We start from the raw sequence: 17,136 nt of genomic DNA, 5'->3' as shown, positions 1-17,136 counted from the left end.
GAATGGAACAGAGAAGAGAGAGAGAGAGAGAAAATGAGTCCTGATAACATAATGAGTCCTGGATCCAGCCAACACTGAATGTTTTAGTTTCTGAACTAATGCATTCTATTTTCAAGCATGTTGAAGTTGAGCTTCTGCACTTGTCCCTGAAAGAGCCCTCATAATGCAGCTGTCTTTTTATCTTTGTATCTTTTAGGATGCTCTTGCTGGTAATACCAATGGCCAGTTCACTGGGATTATGCAATAGGGTTTATTATTCCGTTGATGAGAAGTTCAGAGACGGAACACCTTCAGGCACAGTTTGATCAAGGTTCCAACTCCACTTCTCTATGATTCTCTTGGATTTTCCCTTCTCCATGTATTGGTCTTGGTGGCATCAGGAGAGCTTCAACAGTTGCATCACATCCAGATCCATCCATCAGAGGTGGAGCAGGAGCCATCTCTTTCAGCCTGTGCTTCTTAAGAGAAGTCTTAAGAGAAGGCTTTTCTGAAGCCCCTCAGCAGACCTTCCCTCGAGCTTATTGACTAGAACTGGGTTATGAGCTCATTCCTAAGCCAATCCCTGGCAAGGGAACCAGGGTCACCTTCATTGGTTGAGGCTGAAGGCAAGGCCCACCTCCTGCAACACATGGTCCCCCAGAAGTTTCTCTGTTTATCCCTCCCTCTCCAGGGTCTACAGTCTGTTTCCTTCTCAGGGTCCATCCCAGCTGCTTCACACATAGATAACTTCCTCCCATCGTATTCCCCCTTCTTTCCTTTCTTCCTTTCCTTTGTAAAGATTTTATTTACTTATTTGAGGGAGAGGGAGAGAGAGAGAGAGAGAGAGCACAAGCAAGGGGAGGGGCATAGGGAGTCTGACCTGGGGCTCGAATCGGAGAACCCTGAGATCATGACCTGAGTTGAAGGCAGACACTTAACTGACTGAGCTGCCCAGGCTCCGCACCATCTTATACTCTTTCTACCTGCCATAATGTTTCTCCACTTCCTTCCATTAGAGTTAGGTGGGCTCAGGTTTGGCAGAACTCAAGGGAAGTTTCTGAGGTATGCAGAGGGGCTCAATATTCAGTCTCTTCCTCAGGATGGTCAAAGCCTCGGGATGGCAGGACCAGGGCCAAGAAGGTGAAGTGCCAGAGATACAGACGGCTGCCCATAGACTTCTGTGAGGTAGTGAGTTCCCCACTGAGGGAATTATTCACGTAACGGTTGGCTGACTCTGAATCCCCGAAGAAGGGCTTCTTCTACTGGGAATGAGTTTAGACTGGGTTTGCTCATTCATTTATTTATTCCACAAGTATTTATTGAGCACCTATTGCATACCAGCTCCTGGTCTAGGTACTGAGAATGCAGCAGGTGACAAGAGTGATACCTGGGCTCATTCAGCTTTGAATTCAGCAGGGGAGATGGACCGGAAATGAATCATTATACATGTAAATACAGAATTGCTGGTGTGACAGGTGAGCTCCAGAGTCCCTTTTGACTGCAAAATGGATGATTCTGTACATAGTTGCTTAGCTGAGGGCATGGTACATAGTAGGTGTTCAGTAAATGTTACTGCTATTGTTATTCCCTAACCATAGAAACCCTCTGACAAAGTTTTCCTTCTTTGAACCTCTGTGTCATCTGTGTCTGTGTGTTACTCATTTGCCATTTGGCCACATTTTGACTTTATTATTAAACTGTTAACTTATTTTGTGTCTACAGTACATTTTCTCCACCCAGAAACTACAATATCAACCTACCAAATGATGCCGAAGAGATTCAACTAGTTAAAAATCTCGAATTGTTCAATCTTATCAACCTCCTCGCCGACGTTTTACAAGCCAAGAACACAAACAATAATTAAAAGGAAAACAATTCCTAACATGTCCATTTCGGTTTCCCACGCATCAGCTTATGTGGGGTGACAGCAGTCCTGGGTGGAAGACCAGGGAGCATCACCTGCCTTTCCAGTTAAGAAAAACAGTCTCGGAATGGGGCAATGGTTTGTTTAGTACCTGGGGAGGAGAATGTTTCTTTCTCCAATTTTTAAGTAGTTTGAAATTAACTAGCAGAATCCCAGCTGGAGGATAATCTGGGGACCGTCTACATCTATAGATGAAAAACATTTTACCCAGGACTTGCCGAAGACCACATTGCTAGTAAATGGCAGAGCCTAGGACACCAGTCTTGCCTAATTCCCCCCTTTCCCAATACCCAGGGTGCTGGTCCTCCTAATTGGCCAAGGGGTGCTGTTCATAATTAGGGGGGCTCCTGTATTTTCCAGGTGAGGCTGGTGGTAAAACTAGCAACACGTGAGGGTCACAGGACCTGCCAGCAAATAGGTCGCAGTGGGACCCCTGGATACAGTCCAGCCAGGGACTACAGTTAGCCTGAGCGCTCCCTCCACGGTCCTTGCCTCCCCTCCCTAGGCCCCTGGTCCCTTTTATCCTCTGGCTTTTCGCCTGCTGCTTCTTGTACGCCTTGCGCCTCTTTGTGGCTAAAAGTATCCACTGCACTGGTTCTTGGGAAAATCCCCGAAATCACAGAATGTAGAAATTGAAGGACCTTTGGAGATCGTTTTACAAATAATTTCCATTTTTTTCCCCCTGCAGTGGTAAAACCAACCTGGTTCAGGATTAGAGCTCAGGAGTCCCGATTTCTAGACCATTTCCCCACATGGGCTGTCATTGACTCAATCTTTGAACAGGAGTAACTTGTGGGGTTCAGGGTAGGAAAGGACTGATTGATCACTGAGTTGTTTCTAGGGCCAACAACAAGAGAGAAATGAGTCAGTATAGTTTAGTGCTGAGGCATATAGATCTGGAGGGAGATGAAGTTGGGTAAACCCTATAACTTTACCTCACTGAGCCTCAGTTCCCACATCTGAAAATGGGGGAGGAAAATAGTATGTAACCACTTTGCAGGGAAACGCGAGGATAGCAGGAGATGGTGCACAGAAATCCCAGTGCCTGGCTCACCACATATGCCGAACAGATTGTAGTCAGAATGTAAAACCGAAAACGATAAAACTCTGGGGGGAGAAAAGAGGAGAAGATCTTTGTGATCTTAGGTTAGCTAATGCAACCCAGAAAGAAAGCATGGTCCAGAGAAGAAAAAAACTGATAAATTGAACTTCATAAAAATCAACACTACTGCTCTCCAAAGACAATTTAAGAGAAGTTAAGACGTGATATGGAGGAGATATTTACAAATCACGTATTTGATGAAAGACTTGTGTCCAAAATATATAAAGGACTCTCAGTAATTAGCAGGACAATTCAACAAAAATATGGGAGAAAGATTTGAGCAGACACATCACCATGAACACAGATGAGTGGAAAATAAACACATAAAAACCTTCAGCATCATTAGTCTAATATTAGAGAAATGCAAATTTTAACCATGATGAAATGCCACTCTGCACCTATTAGAATGTTTAAAATAAAAAGGTTGATTGGGGGCGCCTGGGTGTCTCAGTCGGTTAAGTGTCTGCCTTCGGCCCAGGTGATGATCCTGGAGTCTGGGGATCGAGTCCCTCTGGAATCCAGTCCACCATGGGCATAGGGCTCCTTGCCCAGCAGGGAGTCTGTTTCTCCCTCTGCCCCTCCTTTCTGCTCATTTGCTCGCTCTCTCGTGCACATGCTCTCTCTTGCAAAAATAAATAAATAAAATCCTTAAAAAAAAGGCTTATTGTTCCAAATGTTGGTGAGGGTTTGGAAGATCTAGAACTCGCATACACCACTGATGGGAATGTAAAATGGTGCAACCATTTCGGGGAACTGTTTAGGAGTTTCTTAAAAGTTTCTTGAACGTTTATCTACGGTATGACCCAGCATTCTAGTGCTAGGAATTTACCCCAGAGTGGTAAAGTTTATGTCCACACAAATATTTGAACACGAATGTCCAAAGCACAAGATTCTGAGCACAAGAAGTCAGAGATGGGAGAGTACCTGCTGTGTGATTCCATTTACAGAAGATTTCAAAAAATGCGAACTAATTTATGGTGACAGAAAGCAGATAGGAAGTTTCCTGGGGATGAAGGATGGTGGGAGCAGAAGAGAGACATCACCAAGGGATTCTAGGAAACTTTTTGGGGTGATGGGTATGTTTACGGTCTTAATTGTGCTAATGGTTTGATGGGTCTATACAAATGTCAAAACTTATCAAATTGTGGGGCGCTTGGGTGGCTCAGTGGGTTAAGCCTCTGCCTTCAGCTCAGGTCAGATTTCAGGGTCCTGGGATCAAGCCCTGTATCAGGCTCTCTGTTCAGTGGGGAGCCTGCTTCCCTCCCCCTCAACCACCTGCCTCTCTGACTACTTGTGATCTCTATCAAATAAATAAATAAAATCTTAAAAAAAGAAAGCTTTTAAAAAACTTATCAAATTGTACACTTGAAATATATGTCAATAAAACTGTTAAAAAAGAAAATTACAATGTTCAGTTGATAACATACTGTGTTGAGGAATTTCAGAGTGAAGTAGGTCATTCCCCATCTAGGGGCTAGGACTTCTGCCATGGTTTGCGGTGCTGGTGAGGCCAAGGCCCAACCCTACATCCTCACAGGCCATTTTGCCTTCTACAAGACTTCCCATCTGTGTGCTGGAACCTTTGGTCAGTCAATGGTAAGTAGGTGCCATGGGCCCAAAGACAACTGAGAGTGAAAGTGAACCCACTGGGCTTACACTCCCCCCTCCGCTCCCACCCCGAGTGCACCCTCTTTTGGGAAATCCTGAAAGCCTGCATCCTTCCATGAGCTTCTGACTGCAGCATCCTTGGGGATGGACGGTGGATTGACCCTCTGACCTCTAGTCAACTTGGCCCCTCCCTCTTCATCACACTTTTCACCAGCTGCCTTGAATTGATCTCTCAGGTACTCACCCTGTCTTTTGTATGAGATCGTACCCAACACACTTCCTTTTTGCCATGGCTGTTGGGAAGCTCACGGTCAAAGATGGTGCCAACTGTAATTGTTAACTCATTCTAGATGCCCAGTACCTGTTAGTTTCCTGCTCCTTTCAGCTGGGTTTTGAAGATTTTATTTATTTATTTGTCAGAGAGAAAGAGAGCACACAAGCAGGGGGAGCAGCAGGCAGAGGGAGAAGCAGGGTCCCTGCTGAGCAAGGAGCCTGATGCTGGACTCCATCCCAGGACCCTGGGATCATGACCTGAGCCAAAGGCAGAGGCTTTAACCCACTGAGCCATCCAGGCGCCCCTCAGCTGGGTTTTGTTATTGATTGATTTCTATGTTTATTTTTAATATATCTGTTTTATGATATGGTCCATCTTAGGAAATCATCTCAGTTTCTTTTCACAAATAGATGGGGCGTCAACCATTGTAAAAAGAAAAAAAAGTCTCACTTGTACCCCATGAGAGGAGGGGGCATGTCCTGTACATTATCCTTGTGTCCCATATCTGGAAGAGTACATTACATGGGGAAGATGCTTATTAAAAATATTTTGAATACATTATATAATATTATATAATTACATAATTATTATATATAATTATGTAATCATATTATATATACAGCATATAATTATTATATATGATACTTATTATGTTAGAGGCTCCCCCCAAGGGAAAGTAGGGATACTGAGTGACAACCAGATGTGGATCTTTTCTATTTTCTGTCTCCCATGGCTCCTGTCTGGTAACGTCAGTGCAGGTGCTAAGGTGACTGCTTTTGTATTAATTTGGGGCCTGGACCCTGCTAAGTGTCTTGCTGGATGGATGGCCGAAGAGGGCATTTACTCAGTGATTCACAGGGAGTTGTTGCTCCTCCGAGAGGAAATTAATGGCCTCAACTCTGTGCTTCCAGTGGTGGCGCTGTCCTTGGTAGCCTATCTCTCCCAGGTTTGGCACTCCCAAAGTCTCTGCCTCGTGCCTTGGGAACTTACCTCACTTTCTTGAAATCAGAGGCTCATCTTTACCTTGTGACTCCGTGAGGAACAGCCATTCGGAGCTGGGAATGGCTCCCTAGGGACATCTGGCTGCAGCCGAAACTGCCCATCTCTCATCGTTCCTAACAAGGGCCATTGGATGTGCATTTCAAAATGTTCCAATAGGACCGTGCTCAGCATGGCTAACGAAGGACTTCAGCCTTTGGCAAAGAAATGGCAGGGTTAGTTAAAACCGAACTGTTTCGTTGAGGAGTGATGGGTCTTTTAATGAGCTCCCAAGGAACCCATGAAAGGGTCGGCAGACTAAAAAGCAAGAGGGCCCCAGAAAGTCAGAAGTCATAAACAAGGACCCCTAGTAGTGGAGACACCACACCTGTTTTCATTTTTATGGCCCCTTCTTTGTTCTTTCCCCTGCTGTGTGCTAAGGATATAGGAATTTTGATGATAAGAAAACAGATTAGATCATGCTTTGCTGGTTCTCAAACAGCTTTAGTAGATCTAATCCCTAATATGAGGGAGTTTAAATTTCTGGTTTGGTTTTTAGGATCCTACAGGATCTGCTTGCATCCCTCCTTTTTAATTTACTTGCTCCACATTCTCTGTTATTGCATGTCCTGGGCTTGAATTATACCAGCCAGCTCTCGGTAGCTTCCGCACTTTTGGTCATCCTCTTTCCTCTGCGTGAAAAGTCTTTCCTAGCCCCATCTGTCCACTCCACCCTCTGTTCTGTTTGCAGAACTCAAATTCCTTCCCTAGGGAGGAAAATAAACTGCACCTCCCTACGCCGGTGGTACTTTGCTTGTCCTAATTTCACTAGGTCTGCATAACAGATAACCAACCGTCCATGTCTGTTTCTCCCCAAGATCCTAAATAGCCAGAAGGCAGAGCCTGGCTGGATATGGTTGTATCACGTGGAGTGGCGTGTTCTTATTCTTTTACTTATTTTTTAAAAGATTTTATTTATTTATTTGAAAGAGAGAAGAGAGCGTGAGAGAGAGAGAGAGAGAAGCAGGGGAGGAGGGGCAGAGGGAGAAGCAATTTCCCTGCTGAGCAGGGAGTCCGATTTGGGCTCCATCCTAGGACCCCGGAATCATGACCCGAGCTAAAGGCAGACACTTAACTGCCTGAGTCATTCAGGCAATCCTCTTCTTGTTATTTTTATTATATTATATTTTATTTTAAAAATATTTTATTTATTTATTTGACAGAGATCACAAGTAGGCAGAGAGGCAGGCGGGGGTGGGGGAGGAAGCAGGCTCCCCACTGAACAGAAAGCCCAATGAGGGGCTCGATCCCAGGACTCTGAGATCACAAGCCGAAGGCAGAGGCTTAACCCACTGAGCCAACCAGGTACCCCTATTTTTTATTTATTTTTAAGGATTTTATTTTTCAGAGAGAGAGAACACAAGCCGCAGGAATGATAGGCAAAGGGAGAAGCAGATTCCTTGCCGAGCAGGGATCCTATAGGACCCTGGGATCATGACCTGAACCAAAGGCAGACACTTACCCGAATGAGCCACCCAGGCGTTCCTCTTCTTGTTCTTTTAAAATCAAGTTTTATTAATTCAAAGTATGCCGTATATGCACACTAAAAAGTATAAAAGAGTGAAAAGTCACTCCGTTCTCTAGCCAGCAGATTCCATTCTATGTGAATAACCAATATTATCAGCTTTTTATGAATCCTTCTAGACATATATAAATGTATATATTTTTCTTCCTCCTCTTTATTTTTTTTTAAAGATTTTATTTTATTTATTTGACAGACAGAGATCACAAGTAGGCAGAGAGGGAGGCAAAGAGAGAGGGGGATGCAGGCTCCCTGCTAAGCAGAGAGCCCTATGCGGGACTTGATCCCAGGACCCTGGGACCATGACCTGAGCCGAAGGCAGAGGCTTTAACCCACTGAGCCACCCAGGCACCCTTGACAGTGTTTTAATAGTTAATTTGCTTTGGGAATTTTTTTGTAAACTACTCTATGAAATGGAAAACTTTGGATGAAAATGCTTATTTATTTAATTTTTAGAGATTTTATTTATTTGTCAGAGAGAGCACACAAGCAGGGGAAGTGGCAGGCAGAGGAAGCAGCAGGCTCCCTGCCGAGCAAGGAGCCCCATGTGGGACTTGATCCCTGGCAGATGCTTAAATGAGCCACCAGGTGTCCTGAAAGTGCTTTTTTTTTTTTTTTTTAATACTGCCAACTGTTTTGTTTTTTTAGATTATTTATTTATTTATTTATTTGACAGAGATCACAAGTAGGCAGAGAGACAGGGAGAGAGTGAGGAGGAAGCAGGCTCTTGCTGAGCAGACAGCCCGATGTGGTGCTGGATCCCAGGACCCTGGGATCATGACCTGAGCCGAAGGCAGAGGCTTTAACCCACTGAGTCACCCAGGCACCCCTCTTCCTCCTCTTTAAAATAAATGGGATATTTAAATAGTTTTGTATTTTGCTTTTTCACTTTAAGATGCCCACATACATGTACATTTAAAACTTACTTAACAAATTAACTATTGATAATGTGTTAGTTGTTTTCATTCTTTTGTTATTAAAAACAATGCTACAATGAATAATCTTATATATTTGCCTTGTTCAGATGTGTAACTATTTATGGAGAAAGAATCTCTGGAGGTGGAATTGCTAGGCCAATAAGTGTGGGCACTTTTAATCTTGATCATCGCTGCCTAATTGTTCTTTACAAAGAACATCCAGTTTCACACCCATAAGTGATATATGGGAATCTCTTTTCCTTCACTGTTGCCAACATGATGTGTTATTAACTTTGGACAGCTATTTATTTGATTGGTCGCTTGTTTGACAGAGACAGAGGGAGAGGGAGAGAGAACACACGCAGGGGGAGTGGGAGAGGGAGAAGCAGACTTCCCACCCAGCAGGGAGCCCGGATGATGCAAGGCTCGCTCCCAGGACCCTGGGATCATGATCTGAGCTGAATGAAGGCAGATGCTTAAGGACTAAGCCACCCATGTGCCTCTTGATTTAATTTTAAGTGTATGTGTGTGTGTGTAACAAATTTATGATCACTTCTTGGGTCGAAAATCATCAAAATTATCTGGGGGTGTTAACAATCTGGAGATTCTAAACCCATATTCACAGAAAAGTAATTCTTGTTTGACTCGAAGGGTAATTAAGGAATGTGGTAGAAAAATGTCACAGAGAACCTGTTTCTTTAATAAAGAGATTTTACTCTTGTGGAGCAATTTACAGATTTTAGATGCATTTTACATGCATTGATTTCGATTTCGGGCATCTTCTGATTATTTTAGTAAAGAAATTACTAAAGAGGTCAGAAGATAGTCTGAAATCTGCCCCATAGTCGTGTTGTGAGGATTAAATAGGATGTCTGCAAAACTTTTGTCACAATACCCGGCGTATAATAGGCGCTCAATAAAGTAGCTCTAGTTATTAGCCAACAAACAATAGGTTACATGCTGCGATGACAGATTAAGGGGCTGCTGAGGTGGTAAAATCTGCCCTCTTGGCAGTAAGGGCTCTGGAGCCCGATGGATTTCTCTCCGGCAGTGTGACTTTGAGCCCATCCCCTAACTTCCCCCGCCTCAGTTTTCGCATCTGGAAAGTGGAAGAATAAAATCCTAGGCTCGAGGTTTGCCCTGAGTTTCCACGTGCAGTACTCCCAAGGGCTTGCTACACACTACTTCTCTTCTTTCCTCTCAGTCTACTGACTGGAGCTATCAAGAACCCATCCAACAACCAGATAACCCAGAAAACCAGAGGGATCGAGACCAGGGCGACACGGGCACGCCCGCGCCACCAGTACACCGCACGTCTAGCAAAAGGTCACGAGCGACTACCGATCCCCAACGATCCCGGCACTAACAGCTCGCCCCGCCCCTCGGCGAGGGAGACCCCGCCCCTGCGGAGGCTCAGGCAGCTCCGCGGCCCCGCGAGCACCTCGGCTACGCCGTCTTCCGGTCGACTCGGCCCCGCCCACTTCCGGCCCGGCGCGACCTGGAGCGCGTTTCCGGAAGGGCGGGTTGGGTGGGGGGCGCGCTCCGGGGCGGAGGGCGGCGGAGCACGGGGGACGCGCGGCCTGACCTCGGCGTCGCCGCCGGGACGCGGGACTCCGCGCAGCCATGGAGAGCGGAGGGCGGCCCTCGCTGGGCCAGTTCCTCCTCCTGGGCACCAGCTCTGTTGTCACCGCCGTCCTGTACTCCGTGTACCGGCAGAAGGCCCAGGTCGCCCAAGAGCTCAAGGTCAGTGCTGGAGCCAGCCTGGCCTCAGCCGGCTCACCCCTGCCCCCCGGGAGTGGTGTGAGCCCGCCGCTCGCCTCGCGCCGCTCCAGCGTCCGAAACGGCCCTAAAGAGGAAGTCGGCCCCTGAGAGATGTCGCCCCGCCAGGCACGGGAGGAGCTAGGATCAGAATTCGGGTCTCGTGATAACCGCTGCCCGGCCCCTCTTCTCCTCAGCCGCCCCCGTTCCTCGGAATCTCGACTTCGTTACTTGATTGGACAAATACTTAGGGGCGGCCTGCGCGGCTCCAGGCACTGGGGGGCTCTGGCATGGGTAGAAGAGACAAAAGTCCCTGCCCTCATGGAGATTCCATTCCCCTACGGCGAGACAGACAGAGAGTAGCTCAGATGGTATGACAGACGGGGAGAAAAATACTGCAGACTCGGGCGGGGAAGAGGGGGGAATGCGGCGCTGGAGAAAGGGAGGGTTGCTATTTCAAAGAAGGTGACGTTTAACAGAGCCCAGGAGGAAGCGAGGGAGACCGGGCAGGTGTCTAGGGGAAGAGCGGTTCACGCGGGGGGAGCAGCCAGTGCAGGAGCCCTAGACCTTGCCCATTGACGTAACCACTCACGTCCTTGCTTCTACAGACGCTTCCTTTTTAGTATTTTAGTTATTTTTTAAAATAACGCTTGCTTTCTTAGGCTGCCCTCGACAGCTTAGCACATTCTCATCTTGTTACTTTTTTCTTCACAATGATTATTTTAAAAGATTTTATTTATTTATTTGACAGACGGGAGATCACAAGTAGGCAGAGAGAGAGGAGGAAGCAGGCTCCCCGCTGAGTAGAGAGCCGGATGTGGGGCTTGATCCCAGGATCCTGGGATCATGACCTGAGCTGAAGGCAGAGGCCTTAACCTCTTAACCAGAGAGCCACCCAGGCACCCCTACAATAATTTTTTGGGGTAGGGAAAACGACAGTCCTCTCCAGATTGCAAATTGGGAAATGGAGACGCAGAGCAAAGGTCTTACAGCCCCTCTGGTTGGGACTTGAGCTTAGGTCTTTTGATTCCAAGTGTAGGCTTTTTTTTTTTTTTTCCCCTCCTCATTGATCACATTGCTTTATTGTGAATGTCTGACTGGCCCATGAGAGGTGGACCCCTTTAGGTCAGAAACCCTCTTTTTTTTCCCCCCCCCCCCCCCCCCCTTTCTAGGTTCTGATTCAGTGGTAGATGCTTAGTAAATGTTTGTGGATTCCTTTTGGCTGAAATACCACAATGTCACAGTAGCACAGTTAGGGCTTCTTCACTTGACATTTATTTGAAGAAGGATTCCTAAACCTTAGTTCATTATCATCATACTGTTTTCAGGAAGGGCTTAGAAACCAGTGTGTGAAGTCCCTGCTGGGGAAGGGAGTTTGGTAACCCATCTGAAATGAAGCAAGTTACCAGACAGTTGGATTTGTGGTGCAAGTGGCCTCCTAGGGAATTCCAGCTGCCCAGTTGCTTGTCTGATTGTAAATAAGCAAGTTTACTACTGAAGTCAGTGACTAGAGGTATAACCGATACTTCACTTTCTGATCCTAGAAGTTTGAAATCAGGCTGGCCGAATGTGGGACTTTTGAAGCAGTGAACTCTCCAGGATCCCATTTTGGGTGACCTTAAAAGTTTTGCCAGTCAGTTTCCAAATGAGGATGAAATAGCCCCTTCCTGGAAAGAGTTGGAATTCCTAAAATTTTAGATGCTAGTTTCTTGATCAGATTATAAAACCTCCAGAGTAGGTTTGAGTCTTATCCTTGTGTAGCTCTCATAGTGATGGGAATGGCTCTTTATGGCTTGCCTACACGTGCCAGCCCCTGGGTTAGATTCCTTCACACCTTATGCATCATTTATTTTTTATTAATTTTTTTAAGGATTTTATTTATTAGAGCGAAAGAGAGCATGAGCAGTGGGAGAGGAAGAAGCAGACTCCCCGCTGAGCAGGGAGCACGTGGGGAGCCATCCCAGGACCCTGAGATCATGACCTGAACTGAAGGCAGACGCTTCACTGACTGTACCACCTGGGTGTCCTTCCGTCATTTAATACACATAAAAATCAGTGACAGTTTCCTCTCCGTTTTCTACAGCTTTGGAAACAGGTTCAGGTTGTTCAGTCATGGTAGATGCACTGAAACTTGATTCAACCCCAGGTCTTTCTGATAGTATTCCCTCTCCCCTTTAAAAAAATTCTAACTGGCTCTCCTGTGGTGGATACTCCACTCGCTGTATGGCTTGGAGCAAAGCACTTCACCTCTCTGAGCCTCTGGTTCCTGATCTTTGATTGGGGATAATGTCTTCTGTATAGGGACAGTAGGAGCATTACATGCATTTATGCTTTTAAAGTGTTTAGCGTAGTGCCTGGTATATACACTTGACTTTTGAACAAAATGGGTTTGAAATGTGCAGGTCCATTTACATGCAGATATTTTTTCAGTAAATACAGTACTGTAAATGTATTTTCTCTCATGATTTTTTTTTTAAAGGATTTTACTTATTTTTTTGAGGGAGAGTGACACTGCGAGAGAGGGAACACAGGGAGGGGGCATGGGAGCCGGAGAAGCAGGCTTCCTGCAGAGCAGGGAGCCCTAGGTGGGGCTCAGTCCTACCACCCTGGGATCGTGATCTGAGCCAAAGGCAGATGCTTAACTGACTGAGCCACCCAGGCGCCCCTCATGATTTTTAAAAAGTCTTTTCTCTAGCTTGCTTTATTGTAGGAACACAGCCTATGGTATATATAACCTACAGAATATGTGTTGATTGACTGTTTAGGTTATCAGTAAGGCTTCTGGTCAACAGTAAGCTCCCGAGTAGTGAAGTTTGGGAGCCAGATTTATATGCAGAATGCAGAGTTTCGACAGCGTGGCGGGTCAGTGCCCCTCACCCCTGCGTTGTCCAAGGGCCAGTGGTAGTCTAAGTGATGATTCATTCACTGACTTATTCAACTACATACTGAGTGCCTACTGTGGGTCAGGCACTGTTCTTGGCCCTAGGGGGACAGCAGTGAACAAGGCAAGTGAGCTCGCAGCTGTCCTCCAGTGTAATAGTCCGGGGGAGGGACACAGAACAAAGGAGTCAATAGACCGTAAGTGTTACTGGGATGTTACTGCACTATATTCACACTGTAGGTGGTTCATAAGTTTGGTTTGACCCTGCTCCTGTCATGCACTTTGCAGGTCGAGCTTCAATTTCGAGCGACCTCAGTGACCTTAGAGTACCCATCCCTCTTCACCCCTCAAGGGCTTACTTAGCTGGCAACCTTCAGATTTTTTTTCCCATCCTTCCAGTTTGTCGATGGCAGTTCCCTGCAAGCGGGAAGTGTCCTCGATTCATCCATGAACCCCCCGTGCCCAGCCCACATGGATTCTCAGGAACCGGTCATTGGTTTTATTAATCTCTTTATTTTCGATACAGCAGTGCCAGGCTGGCTTGGTCCCCGTGCACAGCAGGTTGGAAAGTGAATGAGAGCGGGTGGCCCACCATTGCCTGAGCCCCTGCCGTGTCCGAGGCACTGGCGCGGCTGCCTTCCACAGCAGCCCTCTAGGCGCGCGGCTCTGTGTCATCGTCAAGAAGAGATGAAATTGTGTTCTATCTGTGGCATGAAAACCAATAAGTCCCTTTCATATTTTCACTTTAAAAAAAAGTTAAAATGAAGAGGAGGGTGTGTTTCCGTTAACTGGGGAGAGAATGTCCCCGGCACCCCCGTTTGGAGGGTGACAGATGCTGATTATGTGGAGAAACTTCTGGGGCACAGCTTGGGAGTGTGATTCTCCATCCTCTCCTTCCTGCCTGATTTCCTTGTTCTCTTTTCATTACGTGAAAAAAGTAAATAGGCTTTTTTCGTGTTGGGCCTGTCAGTGTGGTAGAACATGGAGTTTTCAGCAGCTGGTTGAATGTGTTGTTTCCATTTAGGGAGCTAAAAGAATCCACTTGGGTGAAGACTTAAAGAACATTCTCTCGGAAGCTCCAGGAAAATGTGTGCCTTACGCTGTTATTGAAGGTATGTTTATTGGCAAAATTAAACATTTCCTCCTCCAAGTTTGATGAAAAATCTTCTTGGCTGATATTGAGGTCCTTTTGTTTGGGGCAGTGGTCCAGAACCTGGACCTTGGGGTCAGGAAGACCTGTGTGATCCTGGTGCAATTACCCAGCCTTCCGGAACCTCCCTTACCCCATCTGAACAAACATTCCAACCTTTCAGGGGGGTTGGAGAGCTGAAATGATGGATCCTTGTAAAGTGCCTGCAGAGCAGAACTTACAGTGATGTCATTTTCCTCATTTTGATCAATGGAACTCAAACTAAAAACAATATTTAAATCACCTTGAATGGAAAGGGCAGAACAGTTCTTCAGAAGTAAAAGAATCTGTTTCTGTTTAGGGGCTGTTCGATCTGTTAAAGAAACGCTCAACAGCCAGTTTGTGGAAAATTGCAAGGGCGTGATTCAGCGGCTGACGCTGCAGGAACACAAGATGGTGTGGAACCGGACGACCCACCTTTGGTACATAGCCTTTCTCCTCTGGCCAGGCCTCCCAGTTGGCCTGCTCAAACGCGGGTGTCCTGGGTGCTGTTTCCATGTCTTCCGGTTCTCCTGAGACAAGGCCTAGACCAGTTCCTTCATGCTGACGGTATTCTTGCGGAAGAACAGTTTTTCCAGCCAATCCTAGTGGGTTTTTGTTTTGTATTTTTTTATTGTGGTAAGAACGCTTAACAGGATACCAACTCCCCCTCTTTTTTTTTTTTTTTTTAAAGATTTTATTTATTTATTTGACAGAGATCACAAGTAGGCAGAGAGGCAGGCAGAGAGAGGAGGAAGCAGGCTCCCTGCTGAGCAGAGAGCCCGATGTGGGACTCGATCCCAGGACCCCAGGATTATGACATGAGCCAAAGGCAGATGCTTAACTGACTGAGACCCAAGCGCCCCAAGATTTATCCTTTTAACAGTAATACTATTAGCGACAGGTGCAAAGTTGTACAGCACATCTCTAGAATATATTTATCTTATATAACTGACGCTTTATACCCGCGGAACAGCAGCTCCCATATTCTTCTTTCCCAGCCCCTGGCAGCCACCATCCTGCTGTCTCCATGAATGACTATTTTATTTTTACTTTTTTGAGAGAGAGGGAGAGCATGTGTGCATGTTTGTGTGAGATGGGGGAGGGGCAGAGGGGGTGGGAGAGAGAATCTTAAGCAGGGTCCACGCTCAGCATGGAGCACAACGTGGGGCTCGATCTCACAACCCTGAGATCATAACCTGAGCCAAAATCAAGAGTTGGACGCTTAACTGACTCAGTCACCCAGGTGCCCCTGAGTGTGACTATTTTAGGTCCTTCATACAAGTATTTGACTTTCTGTGTGGTGGCGTAGTTCCTCTTATCATCCCCCAGGCTCATCCCTGTTGTCACTGTCACATATGGCAGAATTTCCCTCCTTTTTATGGCTGAATAATGTCCCACTGTGTGTGTGTCATATTTCTCGCTCCACTCATCTGCTGGTGGGCGTCTAGGTTGTCTCCACATCTTGGCTCTTGTGAATAGCGCTGCGGTGAACACCGGAGCGCAGATACCTCTTTGAGACCCTGATTTCACTTGGGATGCATACCCCGAGAAGTGAGATTGCCAGATCATACAGTAGTCCTGTTTTTGACTTTCTAAGGAATTGGATAGTTACTTGAAAGTGGCAAGGAGTGGTAAACGGAGGAGGTGGTCTAGGACAGTGCTTAGGGCCTACTGATCGGCCTGAGAACCTCAAGAACGGAGCTTCCCCGTCCCAAGGCACTAGGATAGCAGAGATTTGTGCGTATTCTTCCGGTTAGTGCGGACGTCACCCTGTCCTGGCATTTAGGCCATCGCCTCTCTGCCTAGGCAGGGGGCGTTTGCTGTCGTCTCTTCCATCTGGGATTCTCTCGTTGTTTCAGGAACGACTACTCAAAGATCATTCACCAGAGGACCAACACAGTGCCCTTCGACCTGGTCCCCCACGAGGACGGCGTGGCCATGGCTGTGCGAGTGCTGAAGCCACTGGACTCCCAGGATCTGGGCCTGGAGACCGTGTACGAGAAGTTCCACCCCTCGGTCCAGTCCTTCACCGATGTCATCGGCCACTACATCAGCGGCGAGCGGCCCAAGGGCATCCAGGAGACCGAGGAGATGCTCAAGGTGGGCGCCACGCTCACGGGGGTGGGTGAGCTGGTGCTGGACAGCAGCTCCGTGCGCCTGCAGCCCCCCAAGCAGGGCCTGCCGTACTTCCTCAGCAGCCAGGACTTCGACAGCCTGCTGCAGGGCCAGGAGGCCCGCGTCCGGCTCTGGAAGGTCCTGACATTGGTCTTCGGCTTCGCCACCTGTGCCGCTCTCTTCTTCATCCTCCGCAAGCACTACCTGCAGCGCCAGGAGAGGCGGCGGCTCAGGCAGCTGGAGCAGGAGTTCCAGGAGCACGAGGCGCAGCTGCTGAGCCGCGCCAAGCCCGAGGACAGGGAGAGTCTGAAGAGCGCCTGTGTCGTGTGTCTGAGCAGCTTCAAGTCGTGTGTGTTTCTGGAGTGCGGGCACGTGTGTTCCTGCGCCGAGTGCTACCGCGCCTTGCCGGAGCCCAAGCGGTGCCCCATCTGCAGACAGGAGATCGCCCGCGTGATCCCCCTGTACAACAGCTAACCGTGTGAGGGCCCCACGGGGCGACGTGAGGGGGGACACCCCTTCTCAGGAATTTTTGTCGTGAGGCCTTTCGGAGCGCAGTGGTGAGGGCCACTGTTAGCCCAGCTACGACTGAGGGAGGGGACTTGGGTGGGGGGAGTGTCCTAGTCCCATGCCTCTGACACTGGGATGCTGCCTTGTTGCCGCTGTGAGAGGGGACCCTTCCTCCGCTGGCTGAGCCTCACGCCCCCCCCTCCCCCCTCCGGGGGTGGATGTGGTGGCCTTGCATTCCTTCCTGGCACCTGTAGAGAGAGAGAGAGAGAGAGAGAGAGAGAGAGAGTGTGTGTGTGTGTGTGTGTGTGTGAGAGAGAGAGAGAGAGAGAGTGTGTGTGTG

At 47.5% G+C, this 17,136-nt stretch overlaps 1 protein-coding gene across 3 annotated transcripts in view; it reads left to right on the top strand.

Annotated features, from left to right (window-relative positions):
- MUL1 (mitochondrial E3 ubiquitin protein ligase 1) overlaps positions 1-17,055 on the top strand; it is a 38,905-nt gene extending 21,850 nt beyond the window's left edge. The window contains exons 1-4 of one of the 3 annotated variants that reach the window (XM_059376471.1): positions 9,883-10,107; positions 14,028-14,115; positions 14,494-14,614; positions 16,034-17,055. In XM_059376471.1, coding sequence (XP_059232454.1) covers positions 9,988-10,107; positions 14,028-14,115; positions 14,494-14,614; positions 16,034-16,763 — 1,059 coding nt within the window. In that variant the 5' untranslated portion in view covers positions 9,883-9,987 and the 3' untranslated portion in view covers positions 16,764-17,055. The other 2 variants (XM_059376473.1, XM_059376472.1) reach the window with 2 other exon arrangements.
- Positions 17,056-17,136: the final 81 nt, after the last annotated feature.

The sequence above is a fragment of the Mustela nigripes genome, chromosome 14, assembly GCF_022355385.1.
Source record: "Mustela nigripes isolate SB6536 chromosome 14, MUSNIG.SB6536, whole genome shotgun sequence".
In the NCBI taxonomy this organism is placed as follows: domain Eukaryota; kingdom Metazoa; phylum Chordata; class Mammalia; order Carnivora; family Mustelidae; genus Mustela; species Mustela nigripes.
Note: the sequence above shows the minus strand (reverse complement) of the source record. Positions and strands in the feature narration are given on the sequence as shown.